The sequence below is a fragment of the Prinia subflava genome, chromosome 1 (assembly GCF_021018805.1).
Source record: "Prinia subflava isolate CZ2003 ecotype Zambia chromosome 1, Cam_Psub_1.2, whole genome shotgun sequence".
Classification (NCBI taxonomy): Eukaryota; Metazoa; Chordata; class Aves; order Passeriformes; family Cisticolidae; genus Prinia; species Prinia subflava.
The window spans coordinates 101,349,689-101,371,794 of NC_086247.1; the positions used below are offsets into that span (position 1 = coordinate 101,349,689).

Genomic DNA, 22,106 nt, shown 5'->3' on the forward strand with positions numbered 1-22,106 from the left:
GACTCTCTCCCTCATCTCTACTTTTTTTTTCTTTCCTATTTAGACTTCAAAGTGCAAAGGCAAAAGCACATGCCTACTACAGGCAGTTCCAGTGTAAATATTGATAAAGAGATTTAAAACAAGGAGGAAAATATCCATTTGGAGGCCTCCTGCAGGATTTTGTCCTCACGGCCCACTGCAATCTATGATCAGTGGATGGCTTTGCTGGATGAAGAGAGCCAGTGTGCTTGCCTAAACATCACCTGAATTTCTCAAACACCTGCAGAAACGTGTCCTGAGGTGCACATTTGCTCGTGTGGCCTTCATGACCTGGTACCTGGTCTTTTGATTTGCCTTGCTCCTGCGGAAAAACTGGAGCTGCATTTTGATGACAGGCACCCCTTTCTTCCCACTCTCAATGCACAGGGAATTAGCGCATTTACTGGTATTGTGTGTGAGTAATTCTGACTGTTGATATATTTCATCTTTCACTAATGTTACAAAATATCAAGCCATTCTTTTCCCCAAATTCAATTTGATTTTCCTTCTGAGGTTTCTGCTTATACAGGATTCTAATTTCTCCTGTTTCACCTCTATAAGGAAGAAAATGGGATAATCAAGTGGAAATTAGAGGTCACAATATGTCTGAAAGTATTTTGGAGTGAATTGATTAGCAAATTAAAATAAGTATTTCTTGCACCAATACCAAACACAATAAGTGTTAGACCCAAAGAAAGAGAGAAGATTGCAAAGGAGGTTTTAGAAACAAACTTAGCTTCATTTGTGAAGTTACTGGACATGTTTGTAGCTTTTATCACCATGTTTTTGCTTTGGGATACAAATTAAGATCCAGAAGAGTCTTGGAAAATTTATAATATATTTAGTTGTGGGTGGGTGTGAATCCACTCCAATGGGATGGTTTTTCAAAAGTGCTATTTAAAAAAAAAACCCACAACTTTTATCTAGAAAAATGAGGTGAGGGGGTAAGTGGGCCTCTGCAGGATTGTTTGGTCTTTTCCCTCTGCCAGCTGACAAGAAGAACTGTTCTTTAGCTGGTGGATGCAGGCACAGCAAGTTGCTGCTGGAAGCTGTTGTTCCCTGCAGTCCCAGCAGCTCGTGGTCTGTTTTCAGTGAACCAGTTTGCAAGACCTGTGGGAGAAATGAGAGTAGAACACCTCTGTCCCCATCCTGAAGCGCATTTTGAAACTTGTTCTTTTCACAGCTGTGGTACTGTGACTTACTTTGTCCAGGGGTTAAAGTCATAAACCCCTGTCCAGGACGAGAGGCTGGAGATGACGGTGGTGACAGGTGCGTGTTTCCTAGGGGAGGAGGCAGCTGCTAGAGCAGTAGTGCCGCCCAAGCTCTTGTTCAGGTGAGCGGGGAAAAGGCTTTAATGATCACCCCGGAGGCTCTGGCACTGGCGAGCAGTCGGTGTGAGAGCGGCAGCCCCGACTTCAAGGGGCAAAGAGGAGAACACGTTGATTCTTTTCTCCTCCATGCCCGAAGTGTGATGAGCCGGGTTGTGTGCGGTGACGTTCCCGTGGGATCAGCCGAGGAGAGCCGAGATGCTGAGCGGGGGAGGATGGTGTGAAAGGAGCGGCCGGGTGGGCTCCGCAGGTGGGCGGCCTGGGACAGCGCCGGGCGGGCGGGCGCAGCTCTGAGGGCCGGGCCGGGCCGGGCGGCGCTGCCGGGCGCCCGCCGCGGCGTGTGGGTGGCTCCAGGGGCCGGTACCCAGCGACAGGCTGGGAGGAGGTGGGAGGAGGCTGGCGGGGCGGAGGAAGAGGAGGAGGGAGCGCGGCGGTGCTGCGGGGCGTATCAGCCGGTGCTGCGGGGCGTATCAGCCGGTGCTGGACTATGGTGCGGCTCGGCGGGGGCTGACACGCCGGCACGCCGCCCGCCCTGCCTCCCTCCTTCCCTCTCTGCCGGCTGACAGGCACGTGTGGGATGTGAGACCTGCCCTCGCCGGGGGAGCATGAGCTGTGCCCAGGCCGGCATTGTCCAGGTACGAGGGGCTGCTGCCGCCCGGCCCCGGGTGAGGGTGGTGCGGCGGGCGCGGGTGGCCTCGGCTCCCGGCGGAGAAGTGCGTGGCGGGATGGGGCTGGCAGCGGCCTCGGCTCCGGGAAAGGCCCTTCCCGGGGCGGGCAGCCCCCGCCCGGCCGGCGGGATGCGGTGGCGGGTCGTGGGTGTGCGCTGTCACCGTGCCCGGCTGCGCGGTGCCGCCTTTGTGCCGCGGAGGTCCGTGCGGGATGGGAGCCCCGGCTGTGCCCTGAGCGCTGCCCCGGGCGGGGGGCGATGTGCAGGGGTCGCTCTCCGGGTCTCCTTGGGCCCCGGTGGGTTACGGGCTGAGCCGTCGGCCTGTCGGCTGAATTCCACTAGCGACCAAATAGTGTAGAATTATGATGAGCGACGTGCCGGCGGGGATTGGCATCATTTGGGGATATGGATGCACGCAGGCGGTGATGAAGAGTCCCGTGCCGAATTTTTGGTGGTTACGTCCATTCCTTGTAAAAGCAGGAGCCCCCAGTTTTGGTTCTTGGCTCCCTGACAATGCAGTAAAAATTTAAAGCACGAACTGCTTTTTCTCCCCGGTGCTCTATTGTTGTAAGCCAATCTTGTGACTTCGTATTTTGGTTATTACCTTGTGTTATTATGTAACTACATTTTTTTGTTAGCAATTAAATAAAATAACTTATAAGTATGTTAGAAACGTTGCCCTAGCCTGTAGCATTGTCAAATGCTGCATTTTGCAGCCTGCATAGATAATGGGTTTGTACTGACACAGGCGGTGCAATTCATTTTGTTCTCTCTTGCTTCATTTCCCGTGTGTTTCTCTGTCGTTGCAGAAGAAATTACTCGGCCTGGGTTTAGATTTTTGCATCCTGCTGTTTGGAGCTGCAGTAGTGCCTTTTTTTTTTTTTTTTTTTTTTTAACGCTGCACTCAGCAGAAGTGCGTAGTGAGACTATACAACAGTCAGTCAGGCTGTGCTCCTGTCCCTGTGTTTACCAGCACCACTGTCGCGTTCTGTGGGGCACCTAGCCCTGTCTGAACAGGGCAGCAATTAGGGGCAGGGTGCTGCTGTGCCAGTGGTGGCACATAGCAGGTGGTCAGCTGTGCCTTTCTGATTAGTGCTCATGTGAGGATTGCAGTTATTACAGTAATTCATTTTGGCTTGGGGATTCATTTTGAAAATTTGGATTTTCCACTAAGAAGGGATTATCATTTCTCTGTGTAGTACGTGTGGTTTATGAAGAAGTGGAGTACGGTATGTATCCTGGCTGCTCTCTCTGCTTCCCTTCTGGCTGTTTCTGAAGTGCACACCCAGTTTGGACAACACAGGTGCAGTGCTGATTTTCATGCTGGAGCCAGAAGCAGATGTAAAAGGCAGCATGCTTGGTCAACCCACACCACTCATCCTGTCAATGCAGTCTCAGTCTAGTACAGGGGAAAAGAGTGTATATTCTTACAGAGGAAGTGTGGGGTCTGTTTACTTGTTTGTTTCAGGAGGGTGAGCAGGGATTTAGCTCAGAACAAAGAGTGGTTGGTTAGATGGCCAGCATTTGTAAGCAGCAAGCAGCATGTGAGTTAAAGGTGAATGGCATGTTTTGTCACTTGTGTGATACTATTGCTGATGTGTTTCTGACTTAATATGACCTGAGCTTTGGACTCCTAAACTTATAGTATCAATCAGCTTACTCATTTGGAACCAGAGCAGACCAGACCGTGAACTGATCCACTCAGTGATTTTATCAGGAACTATTAATATCTGAACATGACGGTGATTTATTTGAAAGCAATCTGTGTACACATGCTGAGAACATCCCAAAGAATTCATCCCAAATCCATATGCTCAGTATTTTAAGTGCATTCTAATAAACAATATGGTCCTTACTGTTTTCCAATAAATAATTGGCTAAGACTTGTTATTAAAGTGGCTTTGTGTTTCATGTACATGGCATGCGATCTCACACCCTTTGCCATTGTGAGATAATCCCTGTGAAGCTTCATGGAGTTTTGCACGTGCTGTGTTGGATGCTAAGTAGCATTCATTCAAGGTAGTGCTAAATCCTTCTCCTTGTCTCCTATTGAATAGTCTTCTTACAAACAATGCAGTGACTTGGAAAAATAGTGAGAGTGAAATTTAGATTATTAGCTGCCTTTTGAAGTACTGCAAAAGATACTGTGGCTGTGGTATTGTGGGGAGAATTCAAGTTGTGGAGGTGATGGTGTTGAACAGTTGATATTGGGCCAGGAGCTGTTCTAACAGTAAGGATAGGTTGCCTGTGTTTTAAAGCTGTTGGATGTGCCTTGTGGATACAGGCATTAAGGCTGCCCCTGTGGTTTCATCTCTGAAAGATGCTTGTAAAGAATACCCAGCAAAACAGCCTCCTCATTTCTACACCAGTGGCAAAGTTCAAACAGAAGGGCTTTTAATAATTAAAAAGGCAATTATTCCAAAATATCTTAGTTTGTGATGATAGATTTTGTCAGAAAATGTAGCTTGCCTTCATTATGACTTTCAATTTTTCTAAATATTTCTATGGTTCTATGTCTTTCCCTATATAGTTTCCTCCTGTTAGGGGTACCCACAAAACCTGGCTTCTGCATGTATAGATCATAGTCTTTGTGGGCCTCTAGAGACAGGAAAGAGAACTCAAGCTTTAAACAAGTGCTCTGGCTCAATCTCCCTCCTGTTCTGTAGATGGGGAGCTTGCCAGCCTAAGCCAAAGTTATGCCTTTGTGAATACTGCCCCAAACAGTTCAGCTGGGTATCGATACATTCGTGTGGCTTACATGGGCGGATGGATCATGCCTGCAGCTGCCACAGCTTTCCAGCAGATACAGCTATGAACCATCATGGCACTGGGAGTCAGCATCACCTAAGATGCTCCCTTGCCTCCAGTGGCACCTGTGCTGCTGGGAATGTTGCTGTAGAGTTGGCTGTTTCCCTCAGATTGGCTTGCAGTAGCTGGAGGATGATGCTGCCCATACGGGTTTGTGTATCTGCCTATTAGCAGGAAAAGGAATTGTGACGCCCCCCTTTCTTCAGGATGTCTGTTGTTTGTTTACACTCAGCGGCTTTCTCGGTTTTGGCAATAATGAGATGAGTCAGTTTTGCTTCTGTTTAAGTCTTTTTTTTACCCATTTCTCCTGTAACATTTCATGAGCTGTTGTGATTCTGCAGTGGGTGAATGGCAAATGCTGCAGGCTTAATTCCTTAGAAGTGTATTTCTATTTGCCTTAGATATCATGACCATTAATTCTAATAAAGCTGAAACCAGACTAGATCTTATGTACTTACATTTGTCCTAAAACACAGCAATACTTTGTTTTTTACTGGAATCTCAGAAGGATGCGGGTCATACAACTCAGAAAAAAAATAAAAGTGCAGCCAGTAGCAAAGGGCAAGATAAGATGCTGCCTACTTTAGTTGATTTTTTCCAGCTGAGATTTGAGGCCAGCAAGGTGCTTAGAATTAAGAAGAAATGGCAAGGTTCTTTGATGCAGGGAGCCATGGGTCATTTTCCTTACAGTTAATGAATGGTGGCTAGGCAGCTGTGTGGGCTTGTGAGTCAGTCGTGGCTTTTTTTGATCAGCTATGTCTGTCTAGGGTATCCTATTGTTAGCCCTGAAGTCAGAAGTTTAGGTTCTTCAGGCAGGGCTCTTTAGGAGGTGCTGAGACTGTCCCTTGGCAAGGTGGTGTCCTCAATCTCAGATGTTTGTGGAAAATGGACCAGAAAGACTGGTCCAAGCTACAGGTGAAATGGGCTGTTGTCCCAGGCAGCAGACTGCTGGGACCAAGTGGCTGGCTGCGGACTGCTTTTGATTTTGCAACAGGGAGGAGCTGGGTTGAAGCAGAGCAGCAGCTGAGTCTGAAGCGGGGTTCCCTTGCTGCAGTACCTGTTGCAGCTCCCATTTGTCCTCTCCCTCCAGTGGCGGCAGCAACAGAAACCACTGTCAGCTCCTCAGGACTCTCCTTCCCCCAGCTTTCCACTTATAATCTCACTATCCTTTCCCATGAGTTCAAACACCCTTACCTTGATTCCAGCTCCTCATCCTTTTGTCCAGAACATTGCCTATAATGCAGATAAGCTGTGAGATGTCTTGGGAGCTGGGGTGGACTGATACGGCAAGCTGTTTCTTTGAGATCTTAAAACAGGGGGAAGCCCTGGTGGTTGTGTTTGAAATATCGAAGTCGGTGATCAGCGGCGTGTTCCCCAGGGAATCGCTGTGCTCCATTGTATTGCAAAGCTCTCTGAGGACACAGCAGTGCAGGCAGCGTTCCCCTGCTGCAGAGCAGAAGGTCTGTGGGAGAGAGCGTGTGCACAGCAGTCAGGAAGCCTATTATTGAGACCGACGCTGAGCTTTCATTTTATGGATTTAGCAAAACAGGCTTGCTCTTTCACACTTTCCAGATATTTTTATATTTCTCTGCAGATGCTTGTGGAACACCAACATTTGTTTGGTTTCAAGCCTGAATTAGAATTCCCAAGCAATGTCTGGAGGCAAAATCAAAAAGGCAAGTATTTCTCACAGAATCAAAATCCGTTTAAATTTGAGAGTTGTTGACCCATTAAATAGCAATGGAGTATAGAATGTCTCTTGGACTGAATCACTTGTGTTTAAAATGGAGCATGCTCTAAAAATAAATGGCTAATTGCTTCAATGTAGTCAATATGGAATTTAAAGTTAACTGACAGAGTGATTTGTCATCTGTCTCCATAGCAGACGTCATCTGGGAAGTCTGTGGTGTTAAAGGCATTTGTTTCTATTAGCACCTTTGAAAGTACTTTTGTTAATGAACTCTTGAACACCAGGACTGAAGTATGTCATGTGGTATAATTAATTTTTCCATTTCATAGGAAAAATGTGTGCCATGTGCACCTTCAATTACCAAATCAGGTTCCTCAGGTCCTGAAATGAGTGGTTCAGCACACAGGCCTGTTTTTTTAAAGGAAGCAGGAGCCTACTGTACTTCTGGTGCCAACAAAATGCTTTCACACATCTCCATGTAAAATTTAGGATCGCATCCTGCAACCTGGGGAAGATCTGTAGTTTTGCTACTCACTGTATACAAAGAGGAGGATTGGTTAGGAGTAACTCTCTGAAACATTGGTTAGCAGAAGAGGTGAAACAGGAAATTGTCTGCCTTTCCCAAGGGTAGAAGGAGAGCAAGAGAAGGGGAGAAATTCTTGATGAGATGGTCAAACAAGTCATTATTTGCTGTGTGCTGGTGCAATGCCAGAGTGCTGCTTGTACGGGGCACGGACGGGTCAAGGAGCTGCTCTCTGGATCTTAGGAGTTGCCCTGACTTTTCTTCCTCCTCAAAACAAACTATCCTGCTAAAGTCTGTCTCTTTGGCAGCATGTACATTACATGTTGTACAGACTTTGCTAAGCTAGGTAAGAAGCCATGAAGTTGGGGATAATCTAATTTTGCATGTGAACTATATGCCTGTTATTAGGCACTTCCTGAATTGTTAGAACTGCAGTCCTTCCAGCTGGATGCAACTACTCAGGTGTGTGGGGCTACCTGTCTGGGCATCTGGGCACTCTTACAAGTGCTTGATGTACAACTACGGGGATGAATGTGATTATCTGATGTCCCATGACGGGCAACTTGCTGCTTTTCTCTTGGAATCTGGACCCTTTCAAGACTGATAGTGTCATTAAAGTAGGGGATACTGTCTTATTCCAAGGTCTTAATGCAGCCTCAGGAAAATTTAGAGTTCACATTTTAATGCAGAGCATCCATCAAGTATTGGGTTATTTGTTAGTTGTCTTTAATGATGTGTTAAAAAAAGCCATGTGAGAAGCCCTAGTATTTTTAATTTTAAAAAATATATACACTTTTGTTCAATGAGGTATGTTTCATGTGCAGCTGCATGGTTGCCTTAAGAAGACAAAGAAAATACCAGATTTACTCTCTGAAGCCGCATCTTGATTTAAATAGCAAAGTTTAGTTGCCACATGCTTAACCACGAAAAGTGGGGTAAGGAGATGAAATATTTAATCTTGGAGTCAGAACACACATTTCCAAGATTATGCTGTCTGAGGCTCATGAAATGCCCAGTAGCCATTAGGTTGTCTCCTATCCTTGGTTATAGGCCTGTGAAAGCTGTGTAGAGATGAGGAGTAAGGTCTTTCCATGAACTCTTAAGTTGGCTAATTTTTCTGCACCGTGCTCTCAAATGGTAGCGAACGTGGGGTCATGATTCAGAAACATTACATACGTACCCCGAGTCACAGGCAAGCCACAATGCTGAGATAGAGTCTTACTGAGTTTGGTTAAAGAATGAGCAGTGCTCCTTCTAAAGTTATTTGAAACTTTTCGTGAGGAAAGGCAGTGCTGCAAGGCCTCTGGTGATTTTTCTTTTTTTTTTTTTAATAGAACTGAGTGTCATAGAGAAGGTAGCTGTGTCCTATGCCAGCATGAATCACTGACATATCTTCCCCATTACTCAAGCAGCTGGCTAAAGCAGAAACAGCCATAGAAATTACTAGCCAGACCAGGTATTAAGGACTAATGATCTGAACTGTATTTTCTCTTCCACTTCTTAGGCTAGAAAATTATTTCAGTAGAGAAACACATGGTGCTGTGGTAGAACCTTTTCCAAGAGCAAACACTTTGATGGTTTTTAAGTTAGGCTGCCTGATTTACCTTCCTTTTTGTTTCCACTTCTTAATGTTCCTTAAGGATTTTGCTTTGTGTGTGAAGTTACCCAGTTTTTATGTGAACAAAGCTCCCATTAAAGAATAAGATTTCTCACCTGACTAAAGGCAGCAGTTCTTATGTTGGTCAGGAAACTGCATCCTGGTGTAGAACATTACCCACTCCTGAAATATGACTTTGCCTTTTTCTTTCATGCTCCTCGGAATTGTCACTCTCAAAGAATCCTCTTTGCAGATTTCCAAAGACTCCCTTTTTGCCTATGTGTTTTCATTCTCTTTGATAGTCTGTTTTCCCCCTTCAGTCTTGCCCCTGCTCAAGAACCAAGTGATTGCAAGGTACTGTTCTTTGCAATGCAGTTTGCTGCACAGATAGCATTGGTCATACAATTTTATGTTTCAGACAATTAAAACATGTTTAACAACTCAGACTAATTCTCCATACCCAATAACATGATGTAGGTTAAAACCTTAGTGTATGTATATGAGCACTTATATTAGAGCATTTAATTAAAACATGTATCACCTAATTGTAAGTCTCTGAGTCCTTAAATATTGCTATCTTTTGCATGGTGCAGAGAGGATACTTGCTTATCATGAAGTGCTTAGGGCAATTTTCAAATTAGGTTTTACTGTTGCTGGGCAGGGAATGAAAATCTTTGGGATGTGGGAAAAATATCAAGCAGGAAATGTAGCAAAACTGTGTGGTAAAGTGTTCTGGATGCCTCTGTGTGTTCAACTTGCCAATTGAGTTATTGAGTTTTGTCTAGAGGTGGATCCTACAGTAGGATGGAAGAAGACAGCACTTTCTAGAAAAGGAATCTAAGGAACAGCTGCTTGACTTGCTTGTTGGAGGCATAGTAATTTTTTGTACATGTCAGCTGTATTATCTTATCCATCTTGGAAGATCATCAGAAGCCCAGGGAAGCTGCTGCAGAACTTCTGGAAAGAAGCAGGCTGCCCCCCTTCCCCTTCCCCTTCCCCTTCCCCTTCCCCTTCCCCTTCCCCTTCCCCTTCCCCTTCCCCTTCCCCTTCCCCTTCCCCTTCCCCTTCCCCTTCCCCTTCCCCTTCCCCTTCCCCTTCCCCTTCCCCTTCCCCTTCCCCTTCCCCTTCCCCTTCCCCTTCCCCTTCCCCTTCCCCTTCCCCTTCCCCTTCCCCTTCCCCTTCCCCTTCCCCTTCCCCTTCCCCTTCCCCTTCCCCTTCCCCTTCCCCTTCCCCTTCCCCTTCCCCTTCCCCTTCCCCTTCCCCTTCCCCTTCCCCTTCCCCTTCCCCTTCCCCTTCCCCTTCCCCTTCCCCATCTGCAAAGGTGACTTTTTCAAGTTTGGAATAGGGGTAGTGGCTCAGGCTCCTTGCAGGGTTGTTTCAACCTGCACCATCACCATCTTTTGAAAAACCCTAAAAATGTCTAAGGCTCTGGATGGAAATGAGTAACAACTTCCCAAAAAATAGTAGAGAAAGAAGTTGCTTGATTACAGCAAAAGGATGATGTAGGGCTATGGGGGAGAGATTGTATGTTTAAACCTCTGTTTGGAGTGGGAATAGAAATGTTTCTGACAGAGCCTCTGTTCTGTAAAATATCTTGGTTGTGTAGTTCATATATAAGAATGATTTTCTAATGGTTATAAAATGTGGATTCTGTGCATGTGTGTATTAATTATTTGTTGAGAAAATATGATTCTGAGGTTTGGTCTACAAGTTAAATGTATGCCTGGTTTGACCTATTTTTTCCCCAACCTAATTCTGCCAGCGCTGTGCGTGCAGGGATGATGTTTCCTGCTGAGGGAGTCCCGCTGACCTTAGAGAGACAAGGCACCTTAGGAAAGCTGGTGCGTAAGTGGTGGTAGTAGGCTCAGGGTTTGCATGAGATGGGCTGTCAAACTGGCTCAGCAAGGGGGAGATGTGGAATAGGGTGTTTGAGGAGGAGTCTGATTTAACACCAAATTATGTGGCAGCTCAGGAAGGGTCATAGTGACCTTCTCACAATAGGTCTGAGAGATGGACAGGAGATCAGTCTACTTGATGGCCTTCTAATAACTCACTGAAAATCCCATTCATCTGCTTTAGCTACCTGGACCACAAAGGATATAAATGCAGTATTGCTAATCCAAATAATCCTTGTGGGACCATGAGAGGGGCCATCCACATGCTGAAATGAAAAGTGGTAAGAGGGCCTTAAGCAAATGAAGATCTAAGCTGCTAAGTTCATACGGCATATCGTGAGCTTACTAGCTTATATCCAGGACACTATAGCCATGTTTCATGCAGTGCTGCACCAAAAAGAGAGGCATGACAGATTATCTTGAGTTGGCTGCGTGTGACTAGTTTATTTGCAGTGCTCTGCTATCCCCAGGGCTTTTATTCCCTGTGTAATGAAGGCAAAAGTAGCTTCCTGAATCTCTATCCCCCCTCAGTGTCACTGTGCCCTGGATTAAGCCAAATTTGGTTAACAGTGCCTGAAGGGAGGCAGGTCTTCAAAAGCAAGAACTCCAGAACTGGTGTGTTGGGTAAGGTGTGGTGTTCAGGGAGGAACTGCCCTCACCAGGCATGTTGTTGCTATTTGTCTTGTACCTGATTTAGATCCAGGATCTAGATCTGTGACTTGCCAGGAATGTGTCCTAACCAGCAGGGAGCTTCTCTAAGTGTGTGAGAGTATGGGACATGCTTTACATGTATCTGGCCAAAGTTGTTATGTTCTTCATGAAGGATGTGAAGATTCATTGAGCCAGAGAGCAAGAGGGAGCATAATTCTGCTTTAATGGGTAGAGGGGGTGTTGGTGTGTGCCAGCGAAGAGCTGGTTGTGTTGTTTTATATGCAGAGTAGCACGTGGGTTGTCAAGGCTGGTGTTTCTGTGATGCACAGGAGCAGAACATGAGGTTCCTGAATCCTCTTATGCTGAGAGCAGGAGTGACTAGCAGTGAGTATCATTTTCAACTTCAATGCCTAAATTTTGCGTAAGCCCCATTCTTTTGATCATCTGTGTTCAGTCTAAGTCTTCTGAACTGTTTTTATTCATGCCTCAGTGATGCATCCACTGGGAATTTGCATGTTCGTTTGGCTTGTTTTATGCAGTAGTTTTTTTTCAGTGGAATCCTGGTGCTAATAGTGAATATGAAAGCTTTCAAATACGAATTCCCATGTAATAGGATACTGATGTAATTCAGTCAGAGCTTTGATAAGCTGCATATCATATGTAATAACCCTAGAGGACCTTGGATCAGAGCCTAGAAAGTTATTGGGCTCACCTCTAAGTTTGAGTGAGAAGATTAAGGTGAGAGGTTACTGAGAAATGCTTTCCAGGTGCACCAGTCAGCCAAAATCATTGTCTTTCCATAAGCACTTTGCTTGGTTCTCTGTTCATGGATTCTGATAGGTGGTAGAGTGGGAGGGAGACTTTGTAGCTGCAGAGGTGTCAGTTGGACTTCATGCCAGTTGAGGAGTTCTCATTAGAGGAACCTAGTTAAAACGGCAGTTCATGATGAATGAACAGAAAAAGTTTGCTCCTTCTAGGAGCTTTTAATGGGGATTTTGTTTGTTTGTTTGTTTCCCCACACACATTTTTTAAAGGAAGCAGAAGGTAAAAATCTTTTTCAGCCTAAGTCAGCAGGCAAATTCTGCATCTGCTGGAGGTAGCAGGTCTTCTGCATAATGAACCGTTTTTATGTAATTGCTGTGGAGGAAAAAAAATAGTCCTGTTTTAGAGCGGAGAGGGCTGGCATTGAGAAGACGTTTTCAGAGACTGCTAACCAATTCTGATGTTCCTTCTCTTGCTGTAGTTCTCATCCCTGCAGTGCTGTCCTGCTGGGCTTGCCCAGCTTCAGGTGTGGTTCAGGAGCTTGGACCAGCCCTTGGCAGCCCTGCTGAATGCTGAGTCACAGGGAAGAGATGGAGATACAAGTAGTACTCAGATCTGTGCAGCACTGGCGGATTATTTGCTGGAAACTAGAGACCCCCACAAATCACAAGCAAGTCATGAGTTGTTGATCAAGATTGGTGATATAACTACAATGCTTATTTTTTGATAGACAGCTGCTTGAGTAAAGAGCTGAATTTGTCACCATATGAGCTACCCTGAGGCTATCAAGCCTCTTAAATGCCTCCACCCTCCCCAAACTCCATGTATTTTTATTTGCAGGTATTTTTTGGGATTATGTGTCATTTATGTGTAGACATTGCATCACCCTTGTTTTGATGAGTCCTTTCTTTGGAGTCTCTCACTCCCAGTGAAGACAGGTGACCTGGCAGCAGCAAATCCAATACACTGTGAACATGCAGTATAATTATCTTGATGTAGTTCTGGAGCATGCATGTGTGGGAGGAGGGGAGGCATATTAAGTAGGAAAGCTGCATGAAAATTTGTGAGTGGAACAGTTTTCTGTCAAAAAAAAATGCTGTTTTAAACAGAATCAAAATGTTCCTCATGAGATTGTGTTTGTACTGCAGCTGGCAGCCGTTCAGAGGATCTGGAGCCCTGCAGCCTTGTTTAATGATGAGATCCAGATCCCAATGATCTTGGGAGAGATCAGACATGGAGGTGTGGCAAGGTAGTAGTTGTTGTTATGTTTCAGCTGTAAAAAAAACTTCAAAATGCTTCAGTTTCCCACAGTGGAGAGAATAAGACTTGACCTACTCTGCCATTTCTTAATACATCCCTTTCTTAAAAATTATCTCCCATCTCCAGTGCATGTCATTAAAGTGCTGTACTATTGTATTTACTTCATGGAAGCCTGGGGCCCATCTCTCTGCTTATGCCAAGTTCATTTAAGTCACTGGTCTTGTACTAGGAATGCATTTGGCCCCTGAAGTCTTAAAATAACTGTGGAAATATTCACTGCATATTTATGTGGGACAGGGACCACACAGGTTTCTCAGTCTGCAGTTTTCTAACGCTTGTGCATTGGAAAACAAGAACACATTAGTGAGGGAAACTCATCCCCCAAACATATTCAGTTGCTTTTTGGCTTGACAAGATCACCTTGAACAGGATCCCTGCTCCCAATTTTGCCAGTTTAGATTCAAATGTTAGGCTAGTGGGTTTCTCTTCTTTTCCCTCCTGACAGTGCCGGAGGGATTTTTTTTTTCTTCTCATTATCTCTACTTCCTTCCACCTCACAAACACCTTTTTTATAGCTGTTTGAGCCTGTGTTTGGGCTGTCAAGCATCTGGTGCAAATTAAGTATGGTACTATTGTTTGGACTCTCCTGGTTTCAGTGGTATTGGGACCTTCTTATTTTTGTTTGCAAAATGGCCTGTATTTTGACACAGTGGGGCTGTCTTAGGGTATAGCAAAGGCAAACTCACCAGATTGTTTGAAAGTGGTCCTCATCAAGGAGACAAATGTTCCATTTTGGCTTCACTTTTCTTGTGACAGTCAAACCAGTCATTAGTGCAATGGACAGAAAAATGATAGCTTCAAATAAAGTCTTACACTTTTGTGGTGACTTGTCTTATTCCTTCAAAGACCTTCACTCTTTGCCTTCTGAGTTGCTCTGGTATGTTGAAGACCATCCTCCAGCTGTTTAGTCTGGCAAAACATGGATGTGGAAAATGCATTTCTTTAGTGTGACAGTGCAGTTGTTTGACAGTTGAGCAGTTCCTTGTTCAGAGCATGCTGCTCAACAACAGCAGTTTGTCATCTCCTAAGATGAAGAAAGAGACAGTTAATGGATTTTTTTAATATCCTGAGATTATTTCTCATTCTGTTTAGTTAACAAATTTCTTGTGTTTGTTTGCTAGCACTTGCCTTGCATCTTAAGTGTACAGTTGCCTTTCAGTCTTCCCCTGGCCTGGCACCTCTTCTGCTGGATGGTGGATTGGAGGGTATCTCTGCTGTGCCACTGGTTCCATGGTCAAGGTACTCACACAGCAGGAGGCAGAACTAATCTTGACTCTATTAGGTGGACAGAACTTGGAGGTGTCAAACTTTTAGTCTGTTGACAGATGAAGCAAAAGTGAATTAGCAGAAGCTTTTATCACTGTGCTTAGTCTTTTTCTAGGCTGAGTACAGATAGCCAAGTGTATTTGTAGAAAAAAGTATTTTGAAAAGTTCTTTCCCTTTCCTTAGAGATGTTCTGCTGTCCATGGACAAAAATGGGAATCTTTCAGAGATCCTTGTCATGCTCTGTCACAAATACTTAGCCATTTTCAGTTTAGTGACCCAAAATTTTCAGGTACTAAATGCCCTTCTAGCAGGGATGTGATCTCCTATAGGAGTATTATGTCAGATCTGCCATCCAGTTATCTATGTAACCTGCATTCTTCAGGCCTCACAGCTGTTTGAGGCTTTTTTCTTTCTTAGGTTTTTTCTTAAAGGGACTTTTCTGTATTTCAGTCTGTGCCCATTGCCTCTGGTCCTATCACTGGCCACCACTGAGAAGAGCCTTGCTCAGTCTGTCTCACTCCATCCCACCAGCTATTTATGCACATTGATAATATCTCCTTTAAGCCTTTTCTTCTCCAGGCTAAATAATCCCAGTGCATCCTTCTGCTTCCCTAGCCACTCTTTTCTGCATGTTAGTCATTCCCTTCGGTCAGGACATGCATTTGTGTGCCTGTGTGGAGAGCTGTGTCAGGGAAGTGACCCACATTAGAAGTAACCAGTTATTTTATGCTGTGTGCTTTTAACCCGGAGTGAGGTCTGCTTGGGTGTTCTGTGAAGGCTTATGGCAATGTAAGTAAACACCCAGCAAAGACTGGAAATAAGAAGTGGGAGGGAGGCAAGGTGTTTCTCTTTGTGGAAGTGTCAGTTTTTCTGGCTTAAAGTGTTTGTGACAGTCGTCACCTGGGTGGGCTGTGAATAGATGTGAAGGCCTAAGGGTAAAAATCTTTGGTCTAGACTTACTAAGGCAATGGGGATGGTGTTTTGCAGGGATTTTTGTCTGCTGTAAGAAAAACCATTTTTCTGTATTATTTCTGTAACCTTACCCCAACCATTTGTTGCTCAGAAACTCTTAACTGCTTGTGTTTCTGTGGATCTGTCACCTTTCAACAAAGATCTGCTCCATGAAATCTCCTCTGCTTTCCTTTGAACCTATCTGTACCTCCATTGTATTTGAAAATTAATTTCACAGCTCAACTAGCTGTTGCATTAAGAATCACTTCCTTTAGGATGTTGTGAACCTGATTCCTACTGCTTTCTCTTGATGACCTCTCGTCCCTCTCTCCTCCTCATGAGCATGTGAACCTCATATCTTCCCTTGGCTTTTATCCTTCCCTGAATCTTCTCTTAATCTTCTTCTCTGCCTTCATCTTTGGTACCTGCATACCATCCTGCCCCTGATTTGTGACCATTATACTGTGCACTCCTATTTTTTGAATACTCCTTTCACATTAAATCCCAGACTGTCTTCTAATTCCAACCCCCTAATGCACAGCTTTGCATCTTTTGTTGTAGCTCTGGGTGTCTTGTGTGGTCCTGTTCTCTGCTGTCTCATTTGGATACAATCCTGTTTCTCATTTGTGACCCCTTTGTCTCCTCCCACCACCAATATTTTGGTCAGGTTTATTTAGTTGTAGTATTTGATTTTTTTTTTAAATTAGATCAGATTTACGTCTGTTCTTGAATTATTGTGGAATGTAATTTTGTGTTTATGTTTGGACAAAAATCTTTGTCCATGATTTGGTAATTTTTCTCCTTTTGTATGGTAATCTTAATGTCTTCAGCTTTCTGCAAGTTAAAACTCTTCTGTAAGGGCATTTTTCACCCATGTTTCATTTTATTTGAATCCTAGGTCAAATTTTTTTTGTTTATTAATCTTATTTTTGTCTTTGTGCATCTGCTAAATATTGCTTATTCTTAAATACACTTTCCTGTGCCCTCTGCCTCTTCTTTTGCTAGATAATTAACATGACTGAAGTCCTTTGTTTTTCCAACACTATCTGGCAACTCCTTCAAGCAGCTTTCTCTACTCATTGAACCAGTGATAAGAGACTGCCTGAGTAGTTTGTTACTTTCTTCCTTCAGATCCTTCCCTTTGCTGCTACAAAATGTCCATCGCAATAATAGCTGTTAACTGCTGCTTCGTGTTCGTCTTATCTGCGTGATGTTATAGGGGTTTGGGTGTACAGACACCGGAGGATTCACTGCTCAGAGCTATACCTTGTATTTCACAGATTTCTGTCTGATAGTGGCCATTTGTGAGACAGTTGCTTCTGACATTTCTGACATTTTTGACTTTGCTGTATTAGTAGGTAAGATATTTCAATCTTCCAATGCAGAAGACCTCAATAAGTTCTGCTTGGGATTTTCATGCACAAGTTGCTTATTGGAATCATTGTGGCTCTTAGAGGGTACTGGGGTCTCGGGGTTGTTGATTCCCTGAGATTCTCCTTGGGGTTGGTGTTCCTCAAGGTGCTAAGGGTTCCCCCAAGGTTGCTGTTCCCTGGGAGTTTCCTCTCGGTTGCTGTTCCCAGAGGTAATAAGGTTTTCAGTCTTCTCTTTGCCCTAAGTGTTACACACCAGAGGTAGAGACGACAAGCTGAGTCCGCCAGTGCACATTTCCAAGGTTGTTTATTCTTCATTATCTCAGTCCTTTTTCAGCTCTGCCAGGCCTCCCTGGCAGGGTACCTTATCTTAGTTCTTTCTCAGTTCTGTGAGGCATCCCCAGCAGAGCAGGGCACGCGACAGACTGGGCGGATCAGAGAGCCCCGCACCTTATGTACAGTACCCCTGACCCAACCACTGTCCACAATGTACTTTTTATTTACAAAATTGTACCAATACCTACTACCTATGCTAACATGTCATTTCTACTCTAAACCAATCCTTGAGATCCAACTCAGCAGAAAATGGAGGACAAGAGCAAGTACAAGGAGCACAGGGGCCACTCCCCAATTCCTCCATCTTGCCTCTTCAACCCCATATACTGAGAATCCTAGATTCTACATTTACATTCTACGATAAACTAAATACTACTTATTTTGAATTCTCTCAGCTTGTGATTCTTCATACAATGTGGGCATTCACTCCCATGGACAGGGATCAGAGGCAATGTCCTCCTGGGCTCTGTGTGAGGCTGGTTGACCCCTTTGTACAGATCCCAGACACCCCTGTTTGGTCTCCAAACCCTCCAGGGTGGCCAGAGGGATGTTCTAGACTCCAAAAGGGATTTTCATGCACAAGTTTCTTATTGGAATCATTGTGGCTCTTAGAGGGTACTGGGGATTCCTGTTGATTTTGGTGGCAGTTCTGGGGATCTTTCTCCCATTGCTGTATTAAATATTATCTCACTTTACTTTAGCTGTCTAGAATTGAGCCCTTTTGTGCCAATGGAATAACTGGGTTCTTTGTAGTGGTGAGAGGGGCTTGAGATGAACCATTCTCTATTTTAAGGTAAGTTGTAATTTCCTTTGTGTCTCTCTCAAGGAAGCCTCAATGCAAATTTAAGCAAAACAGCTAGAGCTGGATGATGTAAATCTCACCTCACATCTGCTATAGGGTTGTTTGTGTCAATACAAGACTGGAATTTCTGGTCAGTATTTCTATGGTAGTTCATATTAGCATTTCCTTGAAGTATATGTTGCTCACATTGTTTATGTCTGTCTCCCTGCAGAATTTAGTTTTGCTTTAACAGGGGGGCTGAATGTTCACTGGAAGGTGACACACACCTTCCTGTGAACATAACAGTAATGGTTGATTCATAATCACCTGCACATAACAATGTAGATATGTACTTCTGGAAAGTGCAAAGGGTAATCGCATACCCAGACAATAATTGTGTCTATAAGTGTTGAAAACTCAGGAGTTGTACTCCCTGCCAATGGAGGAATTTTCAAGTCTTTTGGTGTGGAGACTTTGTCCTATGAGATCAGTGTGCTTACAGGGTTCAAGATTTTCAGTGGGTATAGGGTAGAGTTTTACTGATGGAAAGCTGAGGGTTTGTTGTTGTTGTTGTTGACCCTGTGACTGCAGGTCCTACAAACATTAGGAAAAGCCTTAGTATTTATTAAATTCCCAGAAGTGCTGCTCTCACTAGAAGGTGGTTGGATGTGGGGGTCTTTCTGCCCAGTTGCAAACTCTGCAAGTTTGAGATAGCAAGAAACTACAGGGTTTTTGTATTGATTTGGAGTGGTTTTGACTTGGCTATGCTTCACTTTTCCCCTTATTTCTCCTAAGCCTTGCTATATGGCCTTTTAGATGTTGTTTATTTAACAAACGTGAACATTACTCACTTAAGAAGAAGTCCTGTCGTCTCTGGGGGTTAATCGAGGGAGAAACTTTCTACCCCATGAAAGCAGGGTGACACTGTCTCTATCCTGAAATATTAAATAATCAAAGGGAAATAATACTCTGTGATGATACCTCAGGGAAGATTTAATTAAATAAATGAAATTGCATTAAGAGTGACCTATTGTGGACTGCCAAAAAGCCAACAGGTGAGGGAGACATTTGTTAGCAGTGTGTGCCCATTAGTAAGAGCTTGTGCAGTGTACCAGGCTGTGAGATACGAAGCACAACAGTGTCTGAAGGCAATGTTTAACTACCTGATTGATGAAGGTCAGCACTGCAGGGGCCACATCGAGTCTGTGGAGTGGCTCCCTGGTTCTGGGAATCAGGGCTGATCCAGGCATGTGGCCACGTGTGTCTCTGCTATGCCTCACTTAGACTTGATACTAATGGGTCGCCTACAGTTCAGAGATACCATTTCCAACTTCACTGGCTAAAAGAGAGCAGGGCATCAGCCATGCCAGCCTCCTGTGGAGTTGTACCTGCAGCATAGTAGGTAAGTTCATGAGGCTTCAGCAGATTTGTGTTGCTTTAAATCGATGTGGTTAATTTTTCATGTGTGCTGGTCACAAGCAGTTTGGCACTGGCTGAACCCTGGAGATGGAAGAGCAGTGAACTAGTTGGCAGAAGGTCAGCTGAGGGGTGGAGGCATATGTGGGATGGCAGATTTTAAGGAAGCAGAAAAAGGTCTGTCTCTTGGGCCAGGTCTACTAGAGGCATGAAAAGGAGGTGGCTCACTTCTTCCCTTGGTGTGACCAGATTTTGTAGAGCACAGAGCATTGGGAAGAGTGCATCCATGTTATCCATGTTCTGCTCTTGCATCTACATATGAGGACTGAATTGGGAAACTGGAAATAGCAAATGAACTGAGGAGGAGGGAATATAGGGAACTTAACATTTGATCCTTTACTTCCCTAGGAAATGCTTTTGAAATACATTTGACTCTTGGGGTCTTGAACAAACCAGGGACTGACATTTAACAAGTAAAGGCTACAAGGATGGGTCTGATGTCTGTAATAACACATGTGATTTTGTAAGTCAGCAGTCATCCCTCTGCCAGGGCGGAGCAGTTTCTCCTTTCCCCTATGCACAGTTTGAATCCCCAGAGGTCTCTCTCAGCCTGCTCTCTGGCAATTACAGAGCATTCCCTTGCTCTCACCATTAGCGTAATGGCTTGTGAGAACATCACTTATCCCTTTGCTCTTGAGTGACTACTGCTTCCATAATCTCTTTTGCATTAAACTAATGGATCACTTGTGTATGCAATTTTTCTCCCCCTCCTCATATGGTGAGGAGAGTACCTGTCATTTCTTTTGCCCCGTTTGTCATTTATTGCAGATGAAAATACAAAGAGAATTTGACAAGAAATTGGAGCAACTGTCATATCTTGTTGTGTCTTACTAAAAGTATGCAAATAATAGAAAATGCCAGCTGAAAAAAGAAGTACATTCCCATATTCAATTGTTCCATTGCCGTGTGTAATTCTTTAGTTGCAAGAAAGCAGATTCTCATCACAAACAGTCATATTACCTGGCTTTTTAAAATTTATTTAGCAGTTAGAAGTGATGTTTAAAGTAACTACTTGATAAAATGGAGTAGTGACCACTTCCAAGCCATCCCTTATGGAAGAGAAAGAAAAAATTTGCTTACAGATACAGTACCACTCCCACTGTCTTTTACTCCAAAGTAACAGCAATTTTAAAGAGCTGCTTCATTTTCCTTGCATTTACAATATGACACCTGTTCTGCTCTCTTAATTGTTAGGATGTTTTTGATAATGTCTAATCTGACTCTTGCTGTGGTGTAATCAGTCCCACCCACTGTGGGCACAAGAAAAAATACTCTTTCTTCTTCACACAAGCATCTTAAATACTGAATGGTGTCACTTGCGCTGTTCTTCCTACTCTGTTCTTCCATCTTTATTCCACATTTTTGCTAGCTAGTCCCAGTAATATGTATATCTTTATGGATTGTGTTTTGCCAGATTTTGCTCTTTCCTGTGGCTCTTTGAACCTACTCCAGTTGGCTCATTTGTTTCTTCAAATGCAGCACCCAGGCGAGGATGTGGTGCTGCAGCTGAAGCTTTGCTGATGCTCACTAGAGTGGAAGGACAAGTCCATGTGTTCTGTAGGGCACAGTCATGTTTATGTGCTCCAGCCTGCTTGTTTGCCTTGTGCTCAATGGCTTGACTCCGACTCCTGTTCGGATTGTCATCCCCTCTTACCAATGGATTCTCTCTGAGTACACTTACTGGTGTGCTGGTTTTGGCTGGGGTGGAGTTAATTTTTTTCACAGTAGCTGGCATTGGGCTGTATTTTGGATTTGTGTTGAAAACAGTGTTGACAGTATAGAGATGTTTCTGTTACTGCTGGGCAGGGCCTGCACAGCCTCAAAGCCTTTTCTTCTTCTTGTACCACCCCCACTATGAGGATGCTGGATGTGCACAAGGAGTTGGGAAGGGACATAGCCTGCATAGCTGACCCCAACTGAGCACAGGAATATCCCATACTGTATGGCATCATGGTCAGCCTGTAAAGCTGGGGAAAGAAGGGGTGAACTTTCAGTGTCATGGCATTTGTCTTCCCAAGTAACTGTTCTGCTTGATGGGGCAGGCTCTGCTCTCCTGGAGATGGCTGAACACCAGCATGCCCATGGGAAACAGTGAATTAATTTCTTTGCTCTGCTTGTGAGTGCAATTTCTGGTTTCTCTGTTAAACTTGTCTATATTTCAACCCATGAGTTTTCTAGCTTTTATTCTTCCGATTCTCTCCCTGATCCCACTGAGGGGGAGTGATGGAGTGGCTACGCAGAGCTTGCACAGTGGGGTTAAATCACAACCCCGGCTCGAAGTTCTCCTTACTGTATTTATGCAGTGTGTACAGCTATGTTTCTTTCCTGCTTTTTCCAATTTTTCCACTTTGCCCCAATAAATACTGGATCTGAATCTTGTCCCTCACACATCTGGTCTTTCTTTGTTCCATGTGGTCTACAGATTTAATATGTTGACTCTTTCTTGCCGTCCACTTAGAGATGCAGCAGGACTAGCACATGGAATTTGTCCAGGTCTGTACAAGTCAGTCACGTAGAACCAGTGATAACTGCTCAATCCAGACTTAATGAACTTTATCTAGATCATGTTTTCCAAACTTTCTTGAAAAAATGTTTTAAAAGAATTTTTAAAAAATGTGAAAGTATAGAAAAATATTTAAGTACAGTCAAGATATAAAGCATTACTGC

The 22,106-nt window shown here is 44.2% G+C and overlaps 1 protein-coding gene across 3 annotated transcripts in view; it reads left to right on the forward strand.

The window, feature by feature from the left end:
- Positions 1-1,790: 1,790 nt before the first annotated feature.
- HECW1 (HECT, C2 and WW domain containing E3 ubiquitin protein ligase 1) overlaps positions 1,791-22,106 on the forward strand; it is a 260,000-nt gene continuing 239,684 nt past the window's right edge. For 2 of the 3 annotated variants that reach the window (XM_063405459.1, XM_063405467.1), the window contains exon 1: positions 1,791-1,981. In XM_063405459.1, the coding sequence (XP_063261529.1) occupies positions 1,952-1,981 (30 nt within the window). In that variant the 5' untranslated portion in view covers positions 1,791-1,951. The remainder of the gene's footprint in view (positions 1,982-22,106) is intronic. The other variant, XM_063405477.1, reaches the window with a different exon arrangement.